Source organism: Chelonia mydas, chromosome 8, assembly GCF_015237465.2.
Source record: "Chelonia mydas isolate rCheMyd1 chromosome 8, rCheMyd1.pri.v2, whole genome shotgun sequence".
NCBI classification, from domain to species: Eukaryota; Metazoa; Chordata; order Testudines; family Cheloniidae; genus Chelonia; species Chelonia mydas.
This window is the reverse complement of record NC_057854.1, coordinates 42,995,233-43,018,387: the sequence shown is the minus strand read 5'-3', so window position 1 is coordinate 43,018,387 and position 23,155 is coordinate 42,995,233. Positions and strand designations below refer to the sequence as shown.

At 45.2% G+C, this 23,155-nt stretch overlaps 1 protein-coding gene across 9 annotated transcripts in view; it reads left to right on the top strand.

The window, feature by feature from the left end:
- The window catches only part of MTA1 (metastasis associated 1), a 150,608-nt gene extending 133,467 nt beyond the window's left edge, over positions 1–17,141 (top strand). For 7 of the 9 annotated variants that reach the window (XM_037906585.2, XM_043553030.1, XM_043553027.1 and 4 more), the window contains 3 exons: positions 4,029–4,060; positions 7,250–7,401; positions 15,496–17,141. In XM_037906585.2, coding sequence (XP_037762513.1) covers positions 4,029–4,060; positions 7,250–7,401; positions 15,496–15,634 — 323 coding nt within the window. In that variant the 3' untranslated portion in view covers positions 15,635–17,141. Of the gene's footprint in view, positions 1–4,028; positions 4,061–7,249; positions 7,402–15,495 lie in introns of those variants that run through there. The other 2 variants (XM_043553031.1, XM_043553032.1) reach the window with 1 other exon arrangement.
- Positions 17,142–23,155: the final 6,014 nt, after the last annotated feature.

Here is a 23,155-nt window from a genome sequence, read left to right as displayed (position 1 = left end):
CCTTCAGACAGTTGGGTTTTAGAAAAGTGTTATCCCAGAGCCCCTTCCCAGGGGTCCCTGTAATGAGACACTGTTAAGAGAAAAAGTCTCCTTTTAAATATAGAGGGCTGTAGAAGGGGTGCCAGAGCCGTCTTCATTTTTGTCCCTAATATATATACTTAGGTCTAAGACTTCAGTGTGTTTGTCTCCCCCTCACTGCCTCATTGTGTGTGTTTGGGGGAGAAGGATGTCTGTGTTCCATTCTCAACCCTTGAAAAGTTGAACAGCAGCTCTGAGATTATATTTGGAATATGTTATAGCTATGGTAGTGTATCTCTGCTACTGTGAAGCAATAACTATTGATAAAGGGTGCATTTTAAATGGCCAGCCATTGTTTCTAATGTAATTTTCTGTCATAACACAATTAGTTTTTTAAATGGCTATTGCTGTATTTTTTCTTGTCTTCTACATTCCAGGTATATATAGATTTGTTGAAAGGGAGTTAAGTATTGGTGTGTTGCCTATAGATATCTTAACATCAAACATAGTGTAATAGCAAGGCTATAAAAATTGCTTTGAAAAATGTATCTATTTTATGTTGCTGATTACTGGATCAGCGAAATAATCAACTGTATAACATGGCTCACTTTTTCCTGGAAGGAACAGCTTACTTTTGAGGTTGTCCATAGGTTGGATGCTTAACAGGTTTTTTGGGTTTTTTTTGTTTTGTTTTTTTTGCTGTTGTCTATGGACTTGAAGCACAAACTTTTGGAACCAGCAATGATTTCTGCCCGGCTTTCACCTCTGAGTCTTGCTTTTGTCACTCTCAACATGTGACATCTGTGTCTTCTCACCATGGAGGATCTGAATTACTACTGATCTTGGAACTTGGGAGTAGACTTGCTACTGACTACTACTTGTACACCAACATCCTCCTTTGCCCCAGTAGCTACCTCTCCTCTCTGAATGGAAATCCTTTGACATAGCTGCCCCTATTGCCCTGTCTTCCTTGGCATCAAGCGTATTCAGCCCTGAGCCTTCCATCCACAGAGCTCAAAGGTATTCACAAACATCAGTTGGTTAAACCTTTCAAATACCCCTGTGAGCAAGGACAGTATTATCCTCTTTTTGTAGAAAGGGAAACTGAAGTACGGGGTGATGAAATGACTTGCCCAAAATCACACAATGGATAAAATTGCGGAGCAGTCACTAGAACTCAATCTCCTGACTTCCAGTCCCATGTTGCAGCCTAATGACTGTGCTCTTCCCAACAGCTCTGTCAAGCTCTTTGTCTACATCAGGGGCCTCAAACATGCAGAGGCCTGCGGGGTTATTTCCGGCAGCCTGCCAAGCTCCCTGTGCCCTCCCCCACCCCTCTGGAGTTATTTGCTGTGGGCTGCCAAGGTCCCCTCCCCCCAGCGCACTGTGTCCCCGCTCCTCTGCCTACCTCCAGATGCTTCCCGTTTGGTGGCGCTTAGCACTTTCCAGGAGGGAGGGGGGAGGGGCGGGGAGCCACACACTCAGGGGAGGAGACAGAGAAGAGGTGGGGCAGGGGTGGGGATTTGGGGAAGGGGCTGGAATAGGGGAAGGGAGGGGGCAGAGTTGGGGTGGGGACTTTGGGGAAGGCATTGGAATGGAGGTGGCGAATGGGTGGAGAGGGGGCGGGGGGGTGTCAGTGATGTGGCCCTCGGGCCAATGTACTAGTCCTCATGTGGCCCTCCTGGTGATTGGAGTTTGAGATCTCTGGTCTACATCAACTGGCCATTCCTCCTACTGCCCTTTGAATGTGACTGCTGCTTATGTGGAGACTTACATTCCCTTCACCAACAGAGCTTCTTCCTGATACTGGATGTATCACTGGTTTCAGAGTAGCAGCCGTGTTAGTCTGTATTCACAAAAAGAAAAGGAGTACTTGTGGCACCTTAGAGACTAACAAATTTATCTGAGCATAAGCTTTCATGAGCTACAGCTCACTTCACTGGATGCATGCATCCGATGAAGTGAGCTGTAGCTCACGAAAGCTTATGCTCAAATAAATTTGTTAGTCTCTAAGGTGCCACAAGTACTCCTTCTCTTTTTTGTGGATGCATCATTGGTTGACATCTCCTTCATTAGAGAGACAAGGTGGATGAGGTAATATCTTTTATTAGACCAACTTCTGTTGGTGGAAGGTACACTCTTTCGAGCTAAACAGAGCTCTTTCAGGTTTGGGGTCATCTATCTTGTGTCTCTAATACCATGGGACCAACACAGCTGCAACAATACTGCAAACAATCATTAGGTGATCTCAAGCTCTGAAAGTGGATGTTTGAGCACTGAAGTGCCAGAAAATGAAGACATGTGTGCATAGGTGCTGGAACTGGGAGTACTGCCGCACCCCCTGGTTTGAAGTGGGTTCCATCATCTACAGGGTTTATAGTTTGGTTCAGTGGCTCTCAGCATCCCCTGATACAAATTGTTCCAGCACCCCTGCATGTGTGTGTTTGTCTTCATATGTTGGTAGCTACTTATATCTGCCCTTTTGCAGGAAGGTGCACTGTTACATAAATGATGCAAACTACAGATTTTACTGCAATATTACAGTTAAGACCACCCAAGCACTCAAAAAAAGGAAGTCCAACAGTTGTATTTTTTTCCTGAAACATTAACTTAGCCTCGTTGTATATCCTATATGTTTTACTGGTGTCCTTACTAAGTATGTTAGGGTTTACATTATACAAAGGAATCTTCAGATGTAGCCAGTTTTGACGTAGGCATCTATCTGAGGATTATGGTTAGAATCTTTTAAAACAGGAGCTGTGTGCTATGTGTGTGAGAGAGAGAATTGTTGCCGAATTCTCAAATAGCAGCAGGGACTTTGCTCAACCATATATTTTGAAATAAAAGTTCACTTTTGGTCAAAGACCAAACAAGGAAAATTTCAGGCTCGTGTGTGTGTGTGTGTGTGTGTGTAAGCAAGGTTATAATGGAAATCCATTTTTCAGCTAGCGCAGGCACTAGTAGCTGCCGCTTATAATACATATTTTCTTTGTGTCTAGAACAGTTCCTTTCTGAGCCAAAAAGGGGCCAAGTGATGCTCATGTGCATTGCAGTTGATGAAATGTGATTAAAGTTTTGGGAATGTGCATGCTGGCACAAATTAACTGACATAGGTGGTAATAAAAAAATCATTTGAACTGACCATAAAGTAGTAAAAAGGTGGCATGGAAAAGATGCATTAGGTTACCTAGGCCATTCTCTGCCATACCTTTGCTGCAGCTCTGTACCAGGACTTCATTCTCTTACATACTGATACTTGTATGTGTCCAGTAATATTCCTGTTTGTTTAGAGCCCTGGTTCAGTTTACACACTTGCTCTGCACTTAAAACATGGACCTTTTGCAATGCGATGGAATATCTAATAATGTTACTAGACTACCATTTACTATATCAGATCATTGTGCCTGTAATATTTGTGTTATTGGAGTATCACCTTGTGTGATGGAGAGATTGCTGAGTTCTATGACTGTCAGAACTAAGATATTGGAAGTCTTTACTTGTGACAGGTTCTTATGGACTGAGCAGTTCAGTAGATGAAATCTGATTGTACATCCAGGAGATAAAATAGCTCCTCGGATTTTCCCAGATGATAGTAAAGATTTTACTCTTTGCTTCCTTGATAGTGCAATACCATTCTTATCTTTAAGTCCATCGTAAAATCAGAAAACTGGAGATGGTCTCAAGCTATTAAGAAGGGGCTTCCAGATCTGAAAGAGGGGATTTGATTTTGGTGGTAGTTTCCCATGTATTGTCTAGTAAGGCATGAGTGAATGGAGAATAAAGTGGGTAGCATATTTAAACTTTTTGGCCTTGTTTTTTAGATTGCGTTGTTAGGGATGCTGTCTTCTCAGTTATCCCTCAAGGAGGGAAAAGATTAGGGTGGTAGGAAACGGCTACATCATAAAATCAACCCAAATGCAAACATAGTTGTGTTTGTTTGATTTTGTATTTTTTCTGTCTTGGAAAATCACTGCTGTCTTACGAGCTCTATTCTCTTTCCTGTTTGTTAGGTCTGCCTAACCACGGACAAACCAGACAAATGGTAAGAGAATGTTCATTTAAACCAAAAAGCGGGGGGGGGAGGGGAAAGAAAAACCCAAACCATAACTCTCTAGATAGGCTTTAAAAGGGTGATCTAGTTTTTTCTGCTTTTGCTATTCACAGTTATTCATACGTTATCACTTTTTTTTTTTTCTTCCAATTAGCCAGGATAGTTTTGTGTATGAAAAACAGATCTGGGTGTTTAAATGAAAAAAGACACAGTGCAATCTGTATCAGTGAAATTCTGTTTTGAATGGAACACTTTGTGTGTCCACTCATACAGAAGTCAAGAGAGTGGCTGTTTACAGCAAAGCCCTGAAATGTGTTTTAGGTGGAGTGTGTTTCATTGAAGGAAGAAGGGATGACATGACGGAAGGGTTTTTGTTTGGCAAATGGTTTCTTATTTTTTAGACAGTTGGTGTGCAAGTTGTCTGCTGAGAATGTGTGTGCTTTTAAAAGTAAAAAAATCATTTTAGCCTTTCATCCATTATGCTGAGAGCTTTATCAGGCGACAGAAACAAATAGCCAGTCTAATTTATGGGTTTCTGGCAAAGTGCTTTTCATGGAGTGCTCCTGGGGTCCAATTCACCCCCTTTCAGAGGGCCAGCACAAGGGTGAAGTGCCACTTTAAGCCATCAAAATGGAATTTAATGGCACATAGTCCTTGTTCTAGGCCTCTTCAGTGGGAAGAATTTTGCACCCTGGAATTTTTGCCACAAAGCACCCTTTCATGGTATTACTATAGTGGAATTTGCCCTGTTTGGTAAGTTGCCACAATGTACTAGTGTGAATGGAGGCACTCAGAAATTAGTAAATCTGCAGCAGGTCTGAATGACAGTTATTGAATAATGATTGAGTATTATCAAATCTAATGCTTCTGTCTTGGGTAGAATATAATATCTTATGGCCAGGATTCTATTTTAGTTGTAATAACGAAGCAGATCATTTTGTTTGTCACATTAGCATTTGATAAGTAGTGGTGAATTGTATTTTTAATTGAATTCAGTTTCACCTCTTACTGCAGAGGAGACTGGCTACTTGTTTGTGTCTGCTGTGTAAACAAACTCACAGTGTAGTGGGAGAAAAATAAGAAATGGCCAAACCCCCATCACCCGCAGGGATAAAAATGCTGAAATGTCTCACTGCTCTGCTTGCGTGATAAAATGTTCTACTGAAAATGAAAGGTCCGTGTTTCAGGATGTAAGAGTTGAAGTGATTGCTCTGTTTGGGGAGAGAAAAGCTAGACTCCAAACCCAGTTCCTACTCTTGCCCAAGCATTTCCGAGAACTTTCACTGCCATCGTTCTCCTGACACTTAACACAATGGAGAAAATAGTCTTCACGCAGAAATGAAAAGGACTCTTCTTCAGAAATCTGGAAACACGATATTTCAAACATTGTTCCCCACAGCACAAAAGTAAAAACTGAATTTCTGAAAGTATTTTGATGGCTTGTTTTGGTGCTGAAATTGTCTGAAATACAAAGGAGGCAGAAAAACGTTGAGAAAAAATAAATTGTCTATGCCATTTATGTAATATAAGTGTGGCAACTGCCTCCAGTTTTCAAGGAGTTAAGAAAGAAAAGGATTTAGCTCTTTTATGGACTTGTATTGTCTGAGGGAGAATAGGAAAATGCATCCAACTCTAAAGCAGCCAATGGCATTTATACTAGGGCTGCTAGACTATATTGTCAAACTTTTTTGAGAGAGAAAATTGGGTTTTTGACTAAATGAAATTTTCACAAAGTATCTGGTTTCTGCAGAAAATTTTAATTGTCAAAAAGAACCCTTAGATTCCTTCCCCTCGCCCAATATTTCAACTTGGGTATGCTAGCAGAGTACCTCTCGGGAGTTGTAATTTATGCGCTTTATGTTTTCATTCTGCTGTTACAGGGTGGGCTTCCCAGTCACACTGCATCTCCCATGGTGCACCATGGCCAGGAACTCCCATGATACACCACCTCCCCTCTCCAAGAGGGGTGATCATCATGCCTTATGGGAGATGTACTCTTCCATGAGGCACTGGGGCTGAATTTCCTAATCAGAATTTTTGATTTTTGGCTACAATTTTTCAGGATTCCAATTTTTCCCCCCGAATCAAAATTTTCCATGGACATCTTAGTTTTCACAAACTTATTTTCACTTTCATCAAAATTTTCTTTACCATTATAAAAAAAAACTTTCTGGACAGTTCTAATTTGCACACCTCAAACGTTCAGTGCCTGATTCTGCAACTTCAGTCCGTTATGAGCGCTATTAATTTCTGTGGGATTATTCTAAATAGTACTTATCGTGAGTACAGGTGGCAGAACTGGACCCCAAGTGATTCAGGACAACTATACTTGAGTAGTTTAATTCCTTGCATGCCCACACCTGCATCTTTATAAAGGTAGAACTATAATTTTCAAAGGAGTGGCAGGGGCTAACTTCATAAAGCGAGTTCAGTATACATGGGGGCATCAGAATAAGACATATCACAGTGAGACCTTCTAATGATCACCTTAAGGTTTCAAGTATCGGGGTAGCCGTGTTAGTCTGTATCCACAAAAACAACAAGGAGTCCGGTGGCACCTTAAAGACTAACAGATTTATTTGTGCATAAGCTTTTGTGGGTAAAAACCTCACTTCTTCAGATGCATGGAGTCATCTTAAGGTTTGTTATTTTAGGTTTCCTAAAAGAATTTTTAACTATATATTGCCCTACTTAAAAATGAACATCCTTAAAGCAAAAGGGATGCAGGTGAGTGTGAGAGCTTGAGTCAGATTTTTAACCTTAGAGTCAGATTTTTAAATTTTACTAGGTGTAAATCCAGATTTCCTTCTGAAATTTAATGGAATTATTCCACATTTACAGTAGTGTGACTGAGAGCTGCATCTTGACTCAGTCTTCCAAACTCGATGTGATCCATTTGTGTACAAATGTAGGTTAACTGGCCATACAGTTTGTTTCTCCTTTTTTTACTACAATCCTGTCCTATTGTAATTTTAAGAGGACCTCAATCTTTAGTACTAGTGGCCTGTTGCTTTTTCATGAAATTTACATTCTCTCATGGGAAGGAGGGGGAGAACTTGCAATGAACTTTAATATCTGATTTGGCAGCTTTAAGTCCTTCTCTCCTCTTGTTTGATTGTTTATCACATGACACCATGGATTAGCTACAGTCCATAATTTTACTTCTTTATATATTGTTAGGGACCAAGCCGAAACTTGCTGCTCAATGGGAAATCATACCCAACAAAAGTCCGATTAATTCGTGGTGGATCCATGCCTCCAGTGAAAAGGAGGAGGATGAATTGGATTGATGCTCCGGATGATGTGTTTTATATGGCCACTGAGGAAACCAGGTAGGGAATATATGCCAATCAATTGATTCTCACTGGGGAGCCTGACAAACTCCTTTTGGTTTCTGCTTTGCATTTATCACCCCTAGCACTGTTCATGCACACTGATGCCATGTGTATGACTGCTCAGAAAGTCTCTTCACCAGGCCTGGTGTTGCATTTTTAAAAACCCAAGAAGCTGCCTAAGGTGTTTCAATAAAATGGATCCCTGGCCAACTGTGTGCCACCGCAGCACTCGACAGAAAGTGGATTCATAGGGACCTAGGACTGGAAGAGACCTCCTGGGTCATCAAGTCCAGTCCCTTGCTGTCACAGGCAACTCATTATATAATCCCGGTCATAAATTTATCAAGCTCCATCTCAAAACTAGTTGGGCTGTTTGCTCCTCCTCCTGTTGGGAAGCTTTTTCAGAAGCTAACTCCTCTGATGGTTAGAAACCTTCTTCTCCCTGGAACTGAACACTGCTCCTACGAATGCTGTTGATTTGAATCGGAGCAGGTGTGGATTTCTCTGTTGACTTTGAGGCCCAATGAAGTGAAGAGTGTTATCGTTACTTGGATTGACTTGGTCACCTGCTGAGGTGATCTTCCCTGAATCAGCCAGTAGTTGAGGCAAGGGTTTACCTGGGTTCTCTGCCTTCTTTAAGGAACTGCCATGATCGCCAAGCTTTTGGTGAATATTCTTGGTGCTGTGGATAGAGCAAAGGGTGTAGGAACCTGTACTGGGAGTGACATGTTCCTACCAGGAATCTGAGGAGTTTCCTGTGGACTGGCTAAATGGATACTTGTAAATAGGCATTTTGCAGGTAGAAAGCCACAAACCAGTCTTGAGGGTGTAGGGCAGGGGTTCTCAGACTGGGGGTTGGGACCCCTCAGGAGGTCGTGAGGTTATTAAATGGGAGGTCACGAGCAGTCAGCCTCCACCCCAAACCCCGCTTCGCCTCCGGGATTTATAATGGTGTTAAATGTATTAAAAAGTGTTTTTAATTTATAAGAGGGGGTTGCACTCAGAGGCTTGCTATGTGAAAGGGGTCACCAGTATAAAAGTTTGAGAACCACTGGTCTAGGGGAATTGTGGAAGCTAGAATTACCATCCTGAGTTTGAAACCGTTGAATCTAAGATGTTGAAGACAGCCTCCTTTCTTCATTGGAATGAGAAAATAACTGGAATAAAATCCCCTGACTCTGAACTCTCTGGGCATCTCCTCCTCTGCTCTCAGGTGTTGAAGGTGTCACGGAGTGTGGGGGAGTCCGGGCCCTGCACCCCTCTTCCTGGGATTCACCGTGACTCTCAGCCAGCCAGTAAAACAGAAGGTTTATTGGACAGTAGGAACACAGTCTAAAACAGAGCTTGTGGGTACAACCAGGACCACTCAGTCAAGTCCTTCTGGGGGGCAGGGAGCTTAGACCCCAGCCTTGGGGTTCCCTGCGTTCGACCAGCCAGCACAAAACTGAAACGAAAAACTCCTCCAACAGGCTCTCTCCTCTAGGCTTGGTCCAGTTTCCCGGGCAGAGGTATTACCTCCCCCATCCGCCTCCTGGCTCAGGTGACAGGCTCTCAGGTATCTTAGCCCAGTGAAACTCCCCTGCCACATTCCCAGGTCAACACTCCCCCGTCCCTGCTGCGTCACACCACGCCGCTCCCTACAGTGTCACATTGCTCCCCCCTTCGAGACTGAACTGAGCAGGGTCACTCTGACCAGTGACCTGGGGAAGTTCAGAGCCCCCTCTCCAGGACAACGCATCCGCTATCATGTTGGCACTTCCCTTCACATGGACCACATCCATATCATAATCCTGCAGGAGCAGGCTCCACCTCAGGAGCTTGGTGTTGGCTCCTTTCATCTGATGTAGCCAGGTCAGGGGAGAGTGATCAGTGTACACAGTGAAGTGTCGCCCAAATAGATATGGGTCTAGTTTCTTAAAGGCCCACACCATGGCCAGGCATTCCTTCTCAATGGCTGCGTAGTGTTGCTCTTGGGGTAGCAACTTCTTGCTCAGGTACACGATGGGGTGTGTCTCCCCCTTTTCATCATCCTGCATTAACACTGCCCCCACTCCCGTGTCTGAGGTGTCGGTGAACACCATAAAGGGCTTGTCAAAGTCTGGGTTTGCCAGAACTGGGCCACTGACCAGAGCTTCCTTCAGCGACCGGAGAGCCTCCTGACACACCTCAGTCCAGACCACCTTGTCTGGCTTCCCCTTCTTGCAGAGTCCAATGATGGGGGCGGCTATGGTGCTAAAGTGGGGCACGAATCTCCGATAGTACCCGGCCATCCCAATAAAGGCTTGGACCTGCTTTTTGGTTTGGGGGGCGGGCCAGTCTCTGATTACCTCCACTTTGGCTGGTTCTGGCTTTAGGCAGCTGCTCCCACCCAGTGGCCCAGGTAAGACACTTCAGCCATCCCCACCTTGCACTTCTCAGCTTTTACGGTCAGCCCCGCGTCCTGGAGTTGGTCCAGCACTTGTCTAACCTGGGACACATGGTCCTCCCAGGTCTGGCTAAAGACACAGATGTCATCAATATACACCACGGAAAAACTCTCCATCCCCCTTAGTAGCTGATCCACCAGGCACTGGAAGGTGGCTGGCACCCCCTTGAGGCCGAAAGGCAGGGTCAGGAATGCATAGAGCCCCAGAGGGGTGATAAAGGCCGATTTCAGCCTGGCATCTGCATCCAGCGGCACTTGCCAGTAGCCCTTTGTAAGATCCATGGTGGTAAGGTACCGAGCTCCTCCCAATTTGTCTAGGAGTTCGTCAGGCCTGGGTATGGGGTAGGCATCAGATACAGTGATGGCATTGAGCTTCCGATAGTCCACACAGAACCGGATCGACCTGTCCTTTTTGGGGACCAGCATCACCGGAAAGGCCCAAGGGCTGGCAGATGGCTGGATCACCCCCAAAGCCAGCATGTCTCTGACTTCTCTTTTCAGGTCCTAAGAAGTTTTCCCTGTGACTCGGAAGGGGAAGCATCTTATAGGGGAATGTGATCCTGTTTCCACCCGGTGGATAGTCAGATTAGTGTGTCCAGGCTGGTTGGAAAACAGCTGTCGGTACAGTTGCAGCACCCCTCTGATCTCAGCTTGCTAGGCAGGGATTAGTTGATCTGAGAGGGGAATTGTTTCCAGGGGGGAGCCAGCTCGGGTCCCAGGGAATAGGTCTACTAAAGAGTCCTGCTCCTTCCAATGTCCACACATGGCCAACACCACATTCCTCCTGTCATAATATGGCTTCATCATATTCACATGGTATACCCGGCGGTGGTGTGCCTGGTTAGACAGCTCCACTACATAGTTTACCTCGTTTAGCTGCCTGACAACTTTGAATGGGCCTTCCCAGGTGTCCCGTAGTTTGTTTTTCCTCATGGGAATGAGAACCATCACCATGCCATGCGGTCATACCAGACCACCTGCTTCTTCTGGGCTCTGGCCAGATTCTCCCTGGCCAGGCCCATGAGTTCAGCAAGTCTCTCTCAGAAGATCAGGACATACCCCACCACTGACTCTCCATCGGGAGTGGTCTTCCCCTCCCATTCATCTCTCATCAGGTCCAGGGGCCCCCTTACTCTCCTTCCATATAACAGTTTGAAAGGCGAAAATCTGGTAGACTCCTGGGGTACCTCCCTGTACGCGAACAGCAGGTGAGGTAAGTACTTGTCCCAATCCTGTGGGTGCTGGTTCATAAAGGTTTTCAGCATCATCTTTAGAGTTCCATTGAACCTCTCCACCAGCGCATTGGACTGGGGGCGATATGCTGAGGCCCAGTTGTGCCGGATCCCACATTTCTCCCACAAGCACTGGAGCAGGGCCAACATGAAGTTGGACCCTTGGTCTGTCAAGAGTTCCTTGGGGAACCCTATTCGGCTGAAAACGGTCAGGAACGCATCTGCCACAGTGTCTGCTTCAATGGAAGCTAAGGGCACTGCCTCGATGTAGCGGGTGGCGATATCTACCACCACCAGAATGTATTTCTTCCCCAACCAGGTCGTCTTGCTGAGAGGCCCCACTATGTCCATGGCCACCTTCTGGAAAGGCTCCTGTATGATGGGCAAAGGTCTCAAAGCTTCTTTCCCCTTGTCCCGGGCCTTCCCAACCCTCTCACAGGGGTCACAGGATCGGCAATACTGCTGGACAGTGGTAAAGACCCCGGGCCAGTAAAAGTTCTGCAGCAGCCTCTGCCGGGTGCGCCGGATTCCCTGGTGCCCTGAGAGGGGGATGTCATGGGCCAGGTACAGTAGCTTGCGGCGATACTTCTGGGGGACCACCAGCTGCCTCCTGATCCCACAGGGCTCCATGTCCATTGGGGGAGCCCATTCTCAGTACAGGATCCCCTTCTCTCACAGGAACCTCTCCTGGCAACCTCTCCCCATGGTCTGTACCACACTGAGGTCGGACAGTTCCCTTAGCTTCTGCAAGGAAGGATCTTTCTGCAACTCGGCCTGGAACTCAGCAGTGTGGAAGGGATGGGGGCCTGCTCACTCTCACTGGCCGGGTCTGAAGCTGCAGCCTCTGTGAGCCTTGTCCCTGGGCACTCCCTTCTCACCAGGGTAGGGTCCTGCACCTCCGGTGTGGTACCCTTCCCGAGGTCAGGGCGTAGTGCCCCTCGCCAGCTCTGGCTATGGGTCACGGCCAGGGCATTCTGGGGGTTGCTTGGCCAGTCCTCTAGGTCCCCCCCATCAGCACCTCAGTGGGCAAATGGTGGTGCACCCCCACATCCTTGGGGCCCTCCTTGGCCCCCCATTTCTCCCACAAGCACTGGAGCAGGGCCGACATGAAGTTGGACCCTTGGTCTGTCAAGACTTCCTTGGGGAACCCTATTCGGCTGTACCCCTGCCACGGGCACCTTGAATGGGGTCCCACCCACCCCCGTCAGGGTCAGGTAGGTGCCGGGCACCACCCGATCTAGGGCCACCACCTCGGGTCGGGCCTGCATCATCTCCGCACCCGTATCCCAGTATCCATTGACCTTCCTCCCATCCACCTCCAGGGGAACAAGGCACTCTCTCCAGAGAGACAGCCCCGCGCCCACCCTGTAAACCGAGAACCCTGAGTCTGGAGCATCCAGCCCTCCAGAGGAGCTGGCCTGGGGTACTCTTCCCTCCTGAGCAGGTGATAAGCTGTCAGCCCCCTTTGCCCGGGCCGTCTGCCCCTCATCTGGCTGGGTCCCTACCCTGTTAACCCTGGGTAGGTTGGGTCTGCTCAGTCTGTCCTTGAGCCTGGGACACTGGCTCTGTATGTGGCCTCTGTGGACACAGTGAGAGCAGCTCATGTCCCGTTGGTCCCCTCGAGTGGGTCGGATGGTCCTGATGCCAGGCGTTCCCCTTTGGAGGGGGTTCTCCATATTTCCCAGCTCAGAGGCCCTATGGTGACTCTCTGCATCGTGGTGGGCCTGTTCTTTTGGGACTCCTCCCTGCTACCCCCTGTCCGACTGTTCACAAACTCGTTGGCCAGCTGCCCTGCGTGCTGCGGGTTCTCTGGCTTTTTGTCCACCAATCATAGCCTCAGGTCGGATGGACACTGTTCATACAGTTGCTCTAGTACAAATAGGTCAAGCAGGTCCTCTTTAGCTGGGCCCCAGCTGTCCATTTGTGGGCATATCCCTGCATCCAGTTGACCAGTTGTAGGTATGTGACCTCAGGGGTTTTACGCTGACTCCGGAACCTTTTCTGGTCCATCTTGGGAGTCAGCCCAAACTCACTGAGCAGGGCCTTTTTGAATAGTTCGTAGTCCCCTGCCTCTGCCCCTTTCATTTGGCTGTACATCTCCACGGCTTTGGGGTCCTGTAAGGGGGTGAGAACTGGAGCCTGTCTGCAGGGTCAACCCTGTGCATCTCGCAGGCATTCTCAAAGGCCGTCAGGAAGCTATCTATGTCCTCCCCCTCCTTACGCTGGGCCAGGAAGCACTCACCAAGCTCCTTGCAGTCTTGGGTCCCCCCCTCACTCACCACAGCCAGGGCCCCACTGCTCCTCAGCCTCACTAACTCCAGCTCATGCTGACACTGCTTCTCCTTCTCCTCCTCCTCCAGCTCATGTTGCCGTTGCTTCTCCTCATGCTGCTGCTGCTTTTCATAATCCTCCAGCTCCCTCATTTTCATCTCCCTCTCCCATTCCAGCCGCCTCCGGTCCAGGGATGGGGAGCTCTGCCGGGAGGATCCCCTGCTGGCTGCAGGGGTCAGGGTGCCCTCAGTATTTGCTGGGCTTCCCCCAACCCCTCCCCTAGGCATAGGTAGGAAGGGTCTCAGGATGTCCTTGGCAGCAGTCTGACCCCTCCCAGCCCGGTCAGGCCCCGGAGCCCACACTGCATCCTCCGAGCAGCTTCCCTCAGGAACAGGGATCGGGTCATCCAAGATCCTTCTCCTCCAACTGGGCAATCAGCTGTTCCTTGATGGACCTCCCAGTGCGCAGCCCCCTCCTCCTGCACAGCTCCACCAGGTTGCTCTTAAGGCGTTCAGCATACTCTCCCTGCTGGCTACTCGCTGGCCCGTGCTCTCAGCTTTCCACAGTTTCCAGGAAGAACCCCTAGGGTGCCAGCCCTTCTTGAGGTCACCACCTCTTTGCCAGGGTTGAACTGCAGACTCTTCCGCCCCTGGGACCGCTCGCTGCAATCCCCAGTGGGACCCTGTTACTGCAGAAGTCCTTCTCTCTGGTTACACACTCGAAGGGGTTAATTGCCCCCTGAAACCATCTCTCTGAATCTTCAGCACACCTGTTCCCCGTCAATCCCCCTTTGTTTTACTGCTCCCCAGTCACTTACTGCAGGAAGTGCCGTCCACAGGGTGCAGTAGATCCCACCTCTCCCATCAGTTGTCACGGAGAAAATAACTAGAATAAAATCCCCTGACCCTGAACTCTCTGGGCACCTCCTCCACTGCTCTCAGGTGTTGAAGGTGTCACAGAGTGTGGGGGAGTCCGGGCCCCGCACCCCTCTTCCTGGGATTCACTGTGACTCTCAGCCAGCCAGTAAAACGGAAGGTTTATTGGACAATAGGAACACAGTCTAAAACAGAGCTTGTTGGTACAACCAGGACCACTCAGTCAAGTCCTTCTGGGGGTCAGGGAGCTTAGACCCCAGCCTTGGGGTTCCCTGCGTTCGACCAGCCAGCACAAAACTGAAACGAAAAACTCTTCCAGCAGGCTCTCTCCTCTAGCCTTTGTCCAGTTTCCCCGGCAGAGGTGTTACCTTCACCATCCGCCTCCTGGCTCAGGTTACATGCTCTCAGGTATCCCATCCCCAGTGAAACTCCTCTGCCACATTCCCAGGTCAACACTCCCCCCTCCCTGCTGCATCACAGAAGGCAGTCCATTTCTTGTTTTAACAGTATCTTGTGAGGGTCCCTGAGAGAGAACAGGGAAGGTAGGAGGAGAAGGGGTATGAAGGGACTGGAACTGAATAGAATACTGCTTCTTCACAAGCACCAGGACCCAGTGGTCCAAGGTGATTACAGTTCAGGCTTCCTGAAAACATGAGGGTTTACCAAAGGGGAGGAGAGGTGGAAAGGAAAATATCCTTGGGTGGTTCTGTCAGGCTCTCCACGTGGGCATCAAATCTGCTGCCTTGTGGAAGCACCTGATTGTGGGGGCAGCTGAGGCAGGGGGTCATCTTCAATGGAAGCTCTTTCTGTAAAATTCGTGCTGTTGTATTCCATGGCCAGAAGGGGAGAATGTGGAGAAAAACAAAAGTGAAACTTCAGAAATACCAGATTTTGAATACTAAATAAAAAGTACTGATTTGGAATGAAAACTTCAATTTGAATATTTTAGGAAGAAAATGAGTGTTTGTGACCAACTTTACAAAAACATTTCTGTACGTAAAAATGTGGGAATCTCCTTTTTCCAATGGAATAAATTCCTTGGCTCCATTGTAGTCAATGGCAAAGCTTCTGTTGGAGTTGATCAGGTTTTCACCTCTTCTTTCTAGCTCTAGAAGAGCACAAGATATCAAATATCCAGGTAATGACATTTTTACACATAGGAAAGCTCTTACAAACACGGGATTGAATATTACCCATTCTTGGGCTTGGGCCTGTGTAATTATGGCAAAGAAATGCCCAGGATTTTCTGCTTTTGTGACAAACTCCTTTTTATTTTCACTGTCTGTAGGAAAATTCGCAAGCTGCTTTCATCTTCTGAAGCGAAGCGAGCCGCCAGACGCCCTTACAAGCCCATTATCCTCCAGCCAGTCCAGGCAGTCCAGTTACGACAGCCCATGAATGATGAACCCATAATCATTGAGGATTAAAACAAACTGAGCAGCCCTCACAATGCCAGTGGGTCTGCCTGAAAGAATCTCTCTTCCGATACACACTTGAGGTTTTTATGGCTACGGTGTTGAATGAACTGCTGAAGACTGGAAAACTTTAAGGAACTGTTCTGCATCTTTTAAACCCCTAAAAGGAACTCAGCCCCATCTGAGCCCTGATGACCACAGACTGTGCGCTCGCTCTCTTGCGCATGCTCTTTCCTCTCCTCTCCCTTTTTTATTTTTGGTAGCCTATTTTCCCCTCTTGCTTGTAGATTACTCTGCCTTTTTGTAGACATGTGGGAAGGAAGGTCAGTTTAACTTATTAAGAGAACGTGGAATAGTAATTTTTAGCTTTGTTTCCTCTGACCTTTGAAGAGCTAGAATCCTTTGTTTTGTGACTGAGCTCTCATTGCTAACCATTTTTACAAGGCTGTGTTGTAAGATTTTTGTGTGTGTGTGTGGATGGTGCCATTTTTTTCTTTTTTGTTATTTCTTTTGTAGATAAAGTTCTGATCTGTAACTCAGATATTTGGAAATGGAGGATTTGAAAGCCAGCTACAGGTTCAGCTAGTTTTCTTGGTCCTGTCCCTTGTGTTTTTTGGATAATTTGGCATGGCCAATTTTGCTTGTCCTCAGGCACAAGACAGAAACAACTCAGGCTGAAAAAGGAGTGAGCTAAGAACTGAAGAATCTTGCAGAACATTACACTAACGCTGAAGAACTGAGGCCAGGTTACTGTAACTAGCTGTTTTATTTCAGTCAGTCCCAGGGAGATCTGGCCTGTGGCGTTTTTCCACAGTAACCAGAATTTTGTGTGCTGCCTTCTGTCTGCTTCTGGAATCCTACGTGCTATTATAACAAGGACCAGCAGTAGGCTCTCTAGTGCAACTAGTGTAATGAATTGCTTTGCTCTGGCTCCAAGAGTCAAGTCCACTGATGCCCAGGGACATTTTGCTTTGAATTCTGAACCTATTTGTGCATCAGTGTTTTTGAACACACCTCTCCACAGGAAGCCTGGTTTCCGTTAAATTACATTACTGTACATTTCCCATTTTGAAGGGAATTTCAAATTAAATTACAACTGGGTTTTAATTAGAACAGACTGTGTCTGAAATTGTTTTCCTCTTGACATTTTTGTGTTTGAGGTTTTTCTTTTTTTGCATCTCCTGAACTTATTGTGTATTAGCAAGTCTGTAATTTTTTTCGTATGTCTTCTCATGGCAGTGCATTTGCTTAATGCCCTGCTTTGTTTTGACAGGTTGTAAACTATCATTTGCAACTTGTGTTGATCTGTACATGTACCTGCCTCAAACAGGCACAGCATGTAATAATGCCCAAGTCATTCCACATGTGTCAGCAGTGAGATGAGCCAAAGTTGTATTTGGGTTATCACAGTCCAGCCGTGATTCTGTGCAACACTGCTACCCCTTTGGGTGAGGTCAAAAGGAATCTCCGCAGAACAAAAACAGTTCAGTTAACTTTACTTAATAAACCTGGAACCCGAGCTTTTGTGAAACTGCTGGTTTTTTGTCTATGTTCTGAAATGTTAACTCAAATTTGACCTTTGCCAAGGCACCATCTGCCTGTGGAATGTGGAGCTGCACCTGCTTCCTAGAAATTGCTTTGATTGAAAAGTGCTTGGATAACTCTGCTGCTGTGAACTAGAACTTCTTCACATGATTGCTCTGTCAGTCTGTTATTTTGGGCAAGCCTAATTCATAGTTTGATCCCACCAATATACTTAGTGTATGTCTAACTACGTTTTAAAACCTGCGGCAGCAACTCAGAGTCCAGCTCTTCAGACTTAGGGTTGCACTTCGGCACTAAAAACAGGTATGTAGACGTTCGGGCCTCAGTTCTGAAACTCATCCCGCTCCCCAAGCTTCAGAGCCCGAGCCTGAATGTCTACATAGCTGTTTTTAGTGCTGTAGCATTAACCCAGGCTCTGAGACTCACTGCCAGGGGTTTTAAAATGCAGCGTAGGCATAGTCTGAGATACCGCTAACCTTTTTGAGGCTGAACGATTAAATTATTTTTAACTCCTGTACCATGGCTCTTTTAGGGATGAGGGGACAGGACTCTGAAAACTGCCCTTAATGAAAACAATAGATTCGACAGTGAAGCTTTTGAATGATCCTATTGTATGTGTGACCTATATCGTCAAACTGAGCAGGGGCGTAAGTGTGACATGGCAGGATAGAATCCCAGTGGGTTAACTTCTGAATATGTGGCCATTTAAATATTTCTCTTCCGCATTAACTCACTACCAGGATGAGCAAAGTTAGTTCAGCTGCAGTGCTTTCGAGTGGGGACAACCTGATTCTTGTAGTTTGTACTGTGTGTGCTGCTGCCACATACTTTATATTCTCCCTTCACTGCTGACCCCCAACTTCAAAAACCAGAGAGGACAACCAGGGGTTAAAAGAAATGTCAGATGTGCAAGGCAGCCATGTCCAGTAGCATGGTGTGTCCTAGGCCATGGTGGAGTGTTGGTGTAGTAATACCGATTTGTGCCCGCAATACCACTTCCTGCACTAACAGTTTTCATTTGTTTGTCATGCACATGTGGCACAACTCCACCCTTTGCATGTGAGGTCTGATGAGCGACACTGCCTCAAGCTGTTCGCTACAGGAAGGCCTCAAGTCCAGTAGCATGTGACTTTCCTCTAGGAGGAGGAGAACAGCCTGAAGTGACTACTCTGGACATTGCAAAATTAAGTCCTTGTAGGCCACTCTGAAAAAACTCTTTATTTTTAATTTATCACTTCAAGATGGGATGCAGAGATAAAGTTTCTTGACACCTTAAATAACGGCTTCTTGGAGCAGCTAGTCCTGGAACCCACAAGGGGAGAGGCAATTCTTGATTTAGTCGTAAGTAGAGCACAGGCTCTGGTTCAAGAGATAATATAGTTGAGCCCCTTGGTAATAGTGACCATGATGTAATTAAATTTAACATCCTTGTGGCAGGGAAAACACCACAGCAGCCCAATACTGTAGCATTTAATTTCAGAAAGGGAGACTACACAAAAATGAGGAAGTTAGTTAAACAGAAATTAAAAGGTACAACCCCAAAAGTGAAATCTCTGCAAGCTGCATGGAAACTTTTTGAAGACATCATAACAGAGGCTCAACTTACATGTATAACCCAAATTAAAAAACCTAGTAAGAGAGCTAAAATAGTGCCACTGTGGCTTAACAATGAAGTAAAAGAAGCAATGAGAGGCAAAAAGGCATCCTTTAAAAAATCCTAGTGAGGAAAATAGAAAGGAGCATAAACTCTGGTAAATGAAGTGTAAAAATATAATTAGGAGGGTCAAAAAAGAATTTGAAGAATAGCTAGTCAAAGACTCAAAAATTAATATCAAATTTTTTTTTACGAACATCAGAAGCAGGAAGCCTGCTAAAAAAAACAGTGGGGACGATTGAGATGCTAAAGGAGTACTCAAGGATGATAACTAAAGGAATTCTTTGCATTGGCTTCACGCCTGAGGGTGTGAGGGAGATTTCCAAACCTGAGCCCTTCGTTTTAGGTGACAAATCTGAGGAACTGTCCCAGACTGAGGTATCATTCAAGGAGGTTTTGGAACAAATTTATAAACCCAACAGTAATAAGTCACCAGGACCAGATGGTATTCACCCAAGAGTACTGAAGGAACTCAAATGTGAAATTGCAGAACTACTAACTGTAGTTTGTAACCTATCATTTAAATCAGCTTCTGTACCAAATGACGAGCATAGCTAATGTGACACCAATTTTTAAAAAGGGGCTCTGGAGGTGATCCTGGCAGTTACAGGCCAGTAAGCCTGAGTTCAGTACCGGGCAAACTGGTTGAAACTATAGTAAAGAACAAAACTGTCAGACAGATAGATGAACATAATTTGTTGGGGAAGAGTCAACATGTTTTTTTAAAGGGAAATCATGCCTCACCAATCTACTAGAATTCTTTGAGGGGGTCAACAAGCATGTGGACAAAGGGATCCAGTGGATATAGTGTTCCTAGATTTTCAGAAAGCCTCTGACAAGGTTCCTCACCAAAGGCCCTTAAGCAAAGTAAGCTGTCATGGGATAAGAGGGAAGGTCCCCTCATGGATGGGTAACTGGTTAAAAGACAGGAAACAAAAGGTAGGAATAAATAGTCAGTTTTCAGAATGGAGAGCGGTAAATAGTGGTGTCCCCCAGGGGTCTGTACTGGGATCAGTCCTTTTCAACATATTCATAAATGATCTAGAAAAAGGAGTAATAGTGAGGTGGCAAAATTTGCAGATGATACAAAACTACTCAAGATAGCTAAGTCCCAAGCAAACTGTAAGGAGCTACTAAAGGATCTCTCAAAACTGTGTGACTGGGCAACAAAATGGCAGACGAAATTCAGTATTGATAAATGCAATGTAATGCACATTGGAAAACATAATCCCAACTATACATATAAAATGATGGGGTCTAAATTAGCTGTTACCACTCGGAGATATTGGGGATATAGTTCTGTGAAAACATCCACTCAGTGTGCAGCGGCAGTCAAAATAGCTAACAAAATGTTGGGAATGGTTAAGAAAGGGATAGATAATAAGACAGACAATATCATATTGCCCCTATATCAATCCATGGTACACCCACATCTTGAATACTATGTGCAGATCTGGTCACCCCATCTCAAAAAAGATACACTGGAATTGGAAAAGGTTCAGAAAAGGGCAACAAAAATTATTAGGAGTATGGAACAGCTTCCATATGAGGAGAGATTAATAAGACTAGGAGTTTTCAGCTTGGAAAAGAGGCTAAGGGGGGATATGATAGAGGTCTATAAAATCATGACTGGTGTGGAGAAAGTAAACAAGGAAGTGTTGTTTACTCCTCATAACACAAGAACTAGGGGTCACCAAATGAAATTAATATGCAGCAGGTTTAAAACAAAGAAAAGGAAGTGTTTTTTTCATACAATGTGCAGTCAACCCATAGAACTCTTTGCTAGAGGATGTTGTGAAGGCCAAGACCATAACAAGTTTCAAAAAAGAACTTGATAAATTCATGGAGGATAGGACCATCAATGGCTATTAGCCAAGATGAGCAGGGATGGTGTTCCTAGCTTCTGTTTGCCAGAAGCAGGGAAGGGGCAACAGGGGATGGATCACTCGATGATAGATTACCTGTTATGTTCATTCCCTCTGGAGCACCTGGTATTGACCACTGTCAGAAGACAGGATACTGGGCTAGATGGACCTTTGGTTTTACCCAGTATGGCCGCCAAGCCCTCTCAGAGGTCCAGAGAGGCCTGGGCCACTTCCAGCTTTTGAGGCCCCAATCTATAATAAAAATAAAAAATGACGACACATGAAAACAAAATAAGGCACCAAAAAAAGTGAGACATAATTTGAATATTTTTTTGTTTAACAAATACTTTTCTAGCCTTTTTCTGTGCAAATGCACTAATTATTCAGGAAAAAATCTAGCTTTCATGCAATATCACAGTTGATATTAAGCATGGCGAGCCCATTCAAATGCTCTTGTCCCATAGTTCAATAGTGATAGTTCTTTACCTTTTTCAACAGGTTGAAGGTGCGTACAGCTGAAGTCACTGATACAGGCAAACTGACAAATACGCAATTCAATTGTAATATTAGGAAACCCCAGAGAGCCCAAGTTCGAGTATTTCTTGAAGCAATTCCTTTGGCTTGCAATCCAATTTAAATTCCAATTCATGGAATATATTCGTTTAAGGAAGATGACCTCATTACTGAGATCTTTTGAGATTTCTTTGTTGTACTCTTTGCTGAAATTGTTCAGCTGCAGAAAGTAGATCTTCGTTTCTCAGTCTGTTGAACTACCAAAAAAACCCCAAAAGGGTACAAATTAGTCGCAGTGACTCAAATGGACCTGTAAGACCTGATTGAATAGAGTCAATGATGACAAGGAAGACCTTGATCCTATAATGCTGCTCGGCATCAGATTCAGTAGGTCAGTTGCGATTGGTGGAGAACTCAGATGAAATGTCAATTTCTGTGCTACTAATTTGGACTCAGGATCTCATTCCATTGTTCACGAATCTGTTGAATGTCATTGATAAGACTTTCAGTGTTATCCCTCTCAACATCAAGTGTAGCATTGCGTGTTTCAATTACCAGATTAGTAGCTTCATCCACAAAGATGACATCAGAATGCATTCAAATTTGAACATGTGCTTCTGAATAGACTGAAGTTCAGTTTGAGCCTGTGCAGTGAGATTGAGAGAGTCCAGCTCACTTAAAGCCTTTCTCATTGAATTTAAATGCTGTGCAACTGGTTGAACACCATCAATCTGTGCAGGCCATCTAGTTTTGGCCATCCCATGCAGTGAAACAGGAAGATATTGTTTCAGAATTTCCCACCTTTGTGGACTGCTACTGAAAAGATTGAACATTTGCTAAACAGTTCCAAAGTAAGTAATTGCCTCCTTGACTGTGCTGAATCATGCAACACCTACAAGGTTTAGTGTGTGGTTTCTACAGCTGGAGAAAATAGTTCAAATTATGCTCAAGCAGAACTGCTTGTACACCTTTGTACTTCCCAGCCATATTAGATCCATTGTCATAGGCTTAACCAATGCAGACTTGAAAATCTATCTTAAAACCTTCTAGAATTGCTATACTCAAGCAGCAATTTCTTTTCCAGTTTTTCTCATGAAATTATCAAACAAACCTTTCTTCAACTGAAAACTGAAAATTTTGAGCTGTCTACAATCTTAACATATCGAATAACCATAGTAGTCTGTTCCTTGTGAGAACAATCTGGAGTTGCGTCAACAATGTTTGAAAAATACTTGGCATTTTGAATTTCATCAAGAATTGTTGTTTGTATGAATGACCCACATAGCTCAATAAACTCGTTTTGTATGCGTGTGGAGAGATAATGGATTTGTATGCTCTTTTGACTCTCTTGCGATTCTTGAACACGTTTAACGTGCTCTGATAAAAGTGGGTCATATTTTCTGAGGAGCTCAACTATGTCTAGAAAGTTTCTATTTGCACGATCACCAGTACGTTGACTGGAACCAAAGAAAGCCAATCCCCACTCAGAAAGAAAAAGGATGACATTCAGGGTGCACTCAAGAAGTTTTTTCCAGTTATTAGTTTCTGTAGAGTTCAGTCAAGAGTAAATTCTCAACTGAACTTTCAGCTGATGCTGCCCTACTGGCTGATTTCCATGCAACACAGATTTTTGTGTGACGAACTCTCATGTGATGGTATTCAGTCTTTCAACTTCCTCCAATCTCTGTTGATGCTCCATCCTGATTGATCAGAGAGAACTGATGCATTTGAAGCACTTTTGTTCAAAATGAAGCAGGGTGTACAGTACAGAGATTGTTTTTCCGTACTCCAGCATAACCAGTCTCTTTTACAGGTCTCACCATTTGGAAGAGTTTTTGTCAGCAGACGAGTAGGGAAAGCATAATTATCAGCATCTTGTAGAATGTTACTTGGAATTGCAATCTTTTCTTAAAATTAGTTGTTTTGAATTTGGGCAGCATTGCTCTTTTCAGTAAT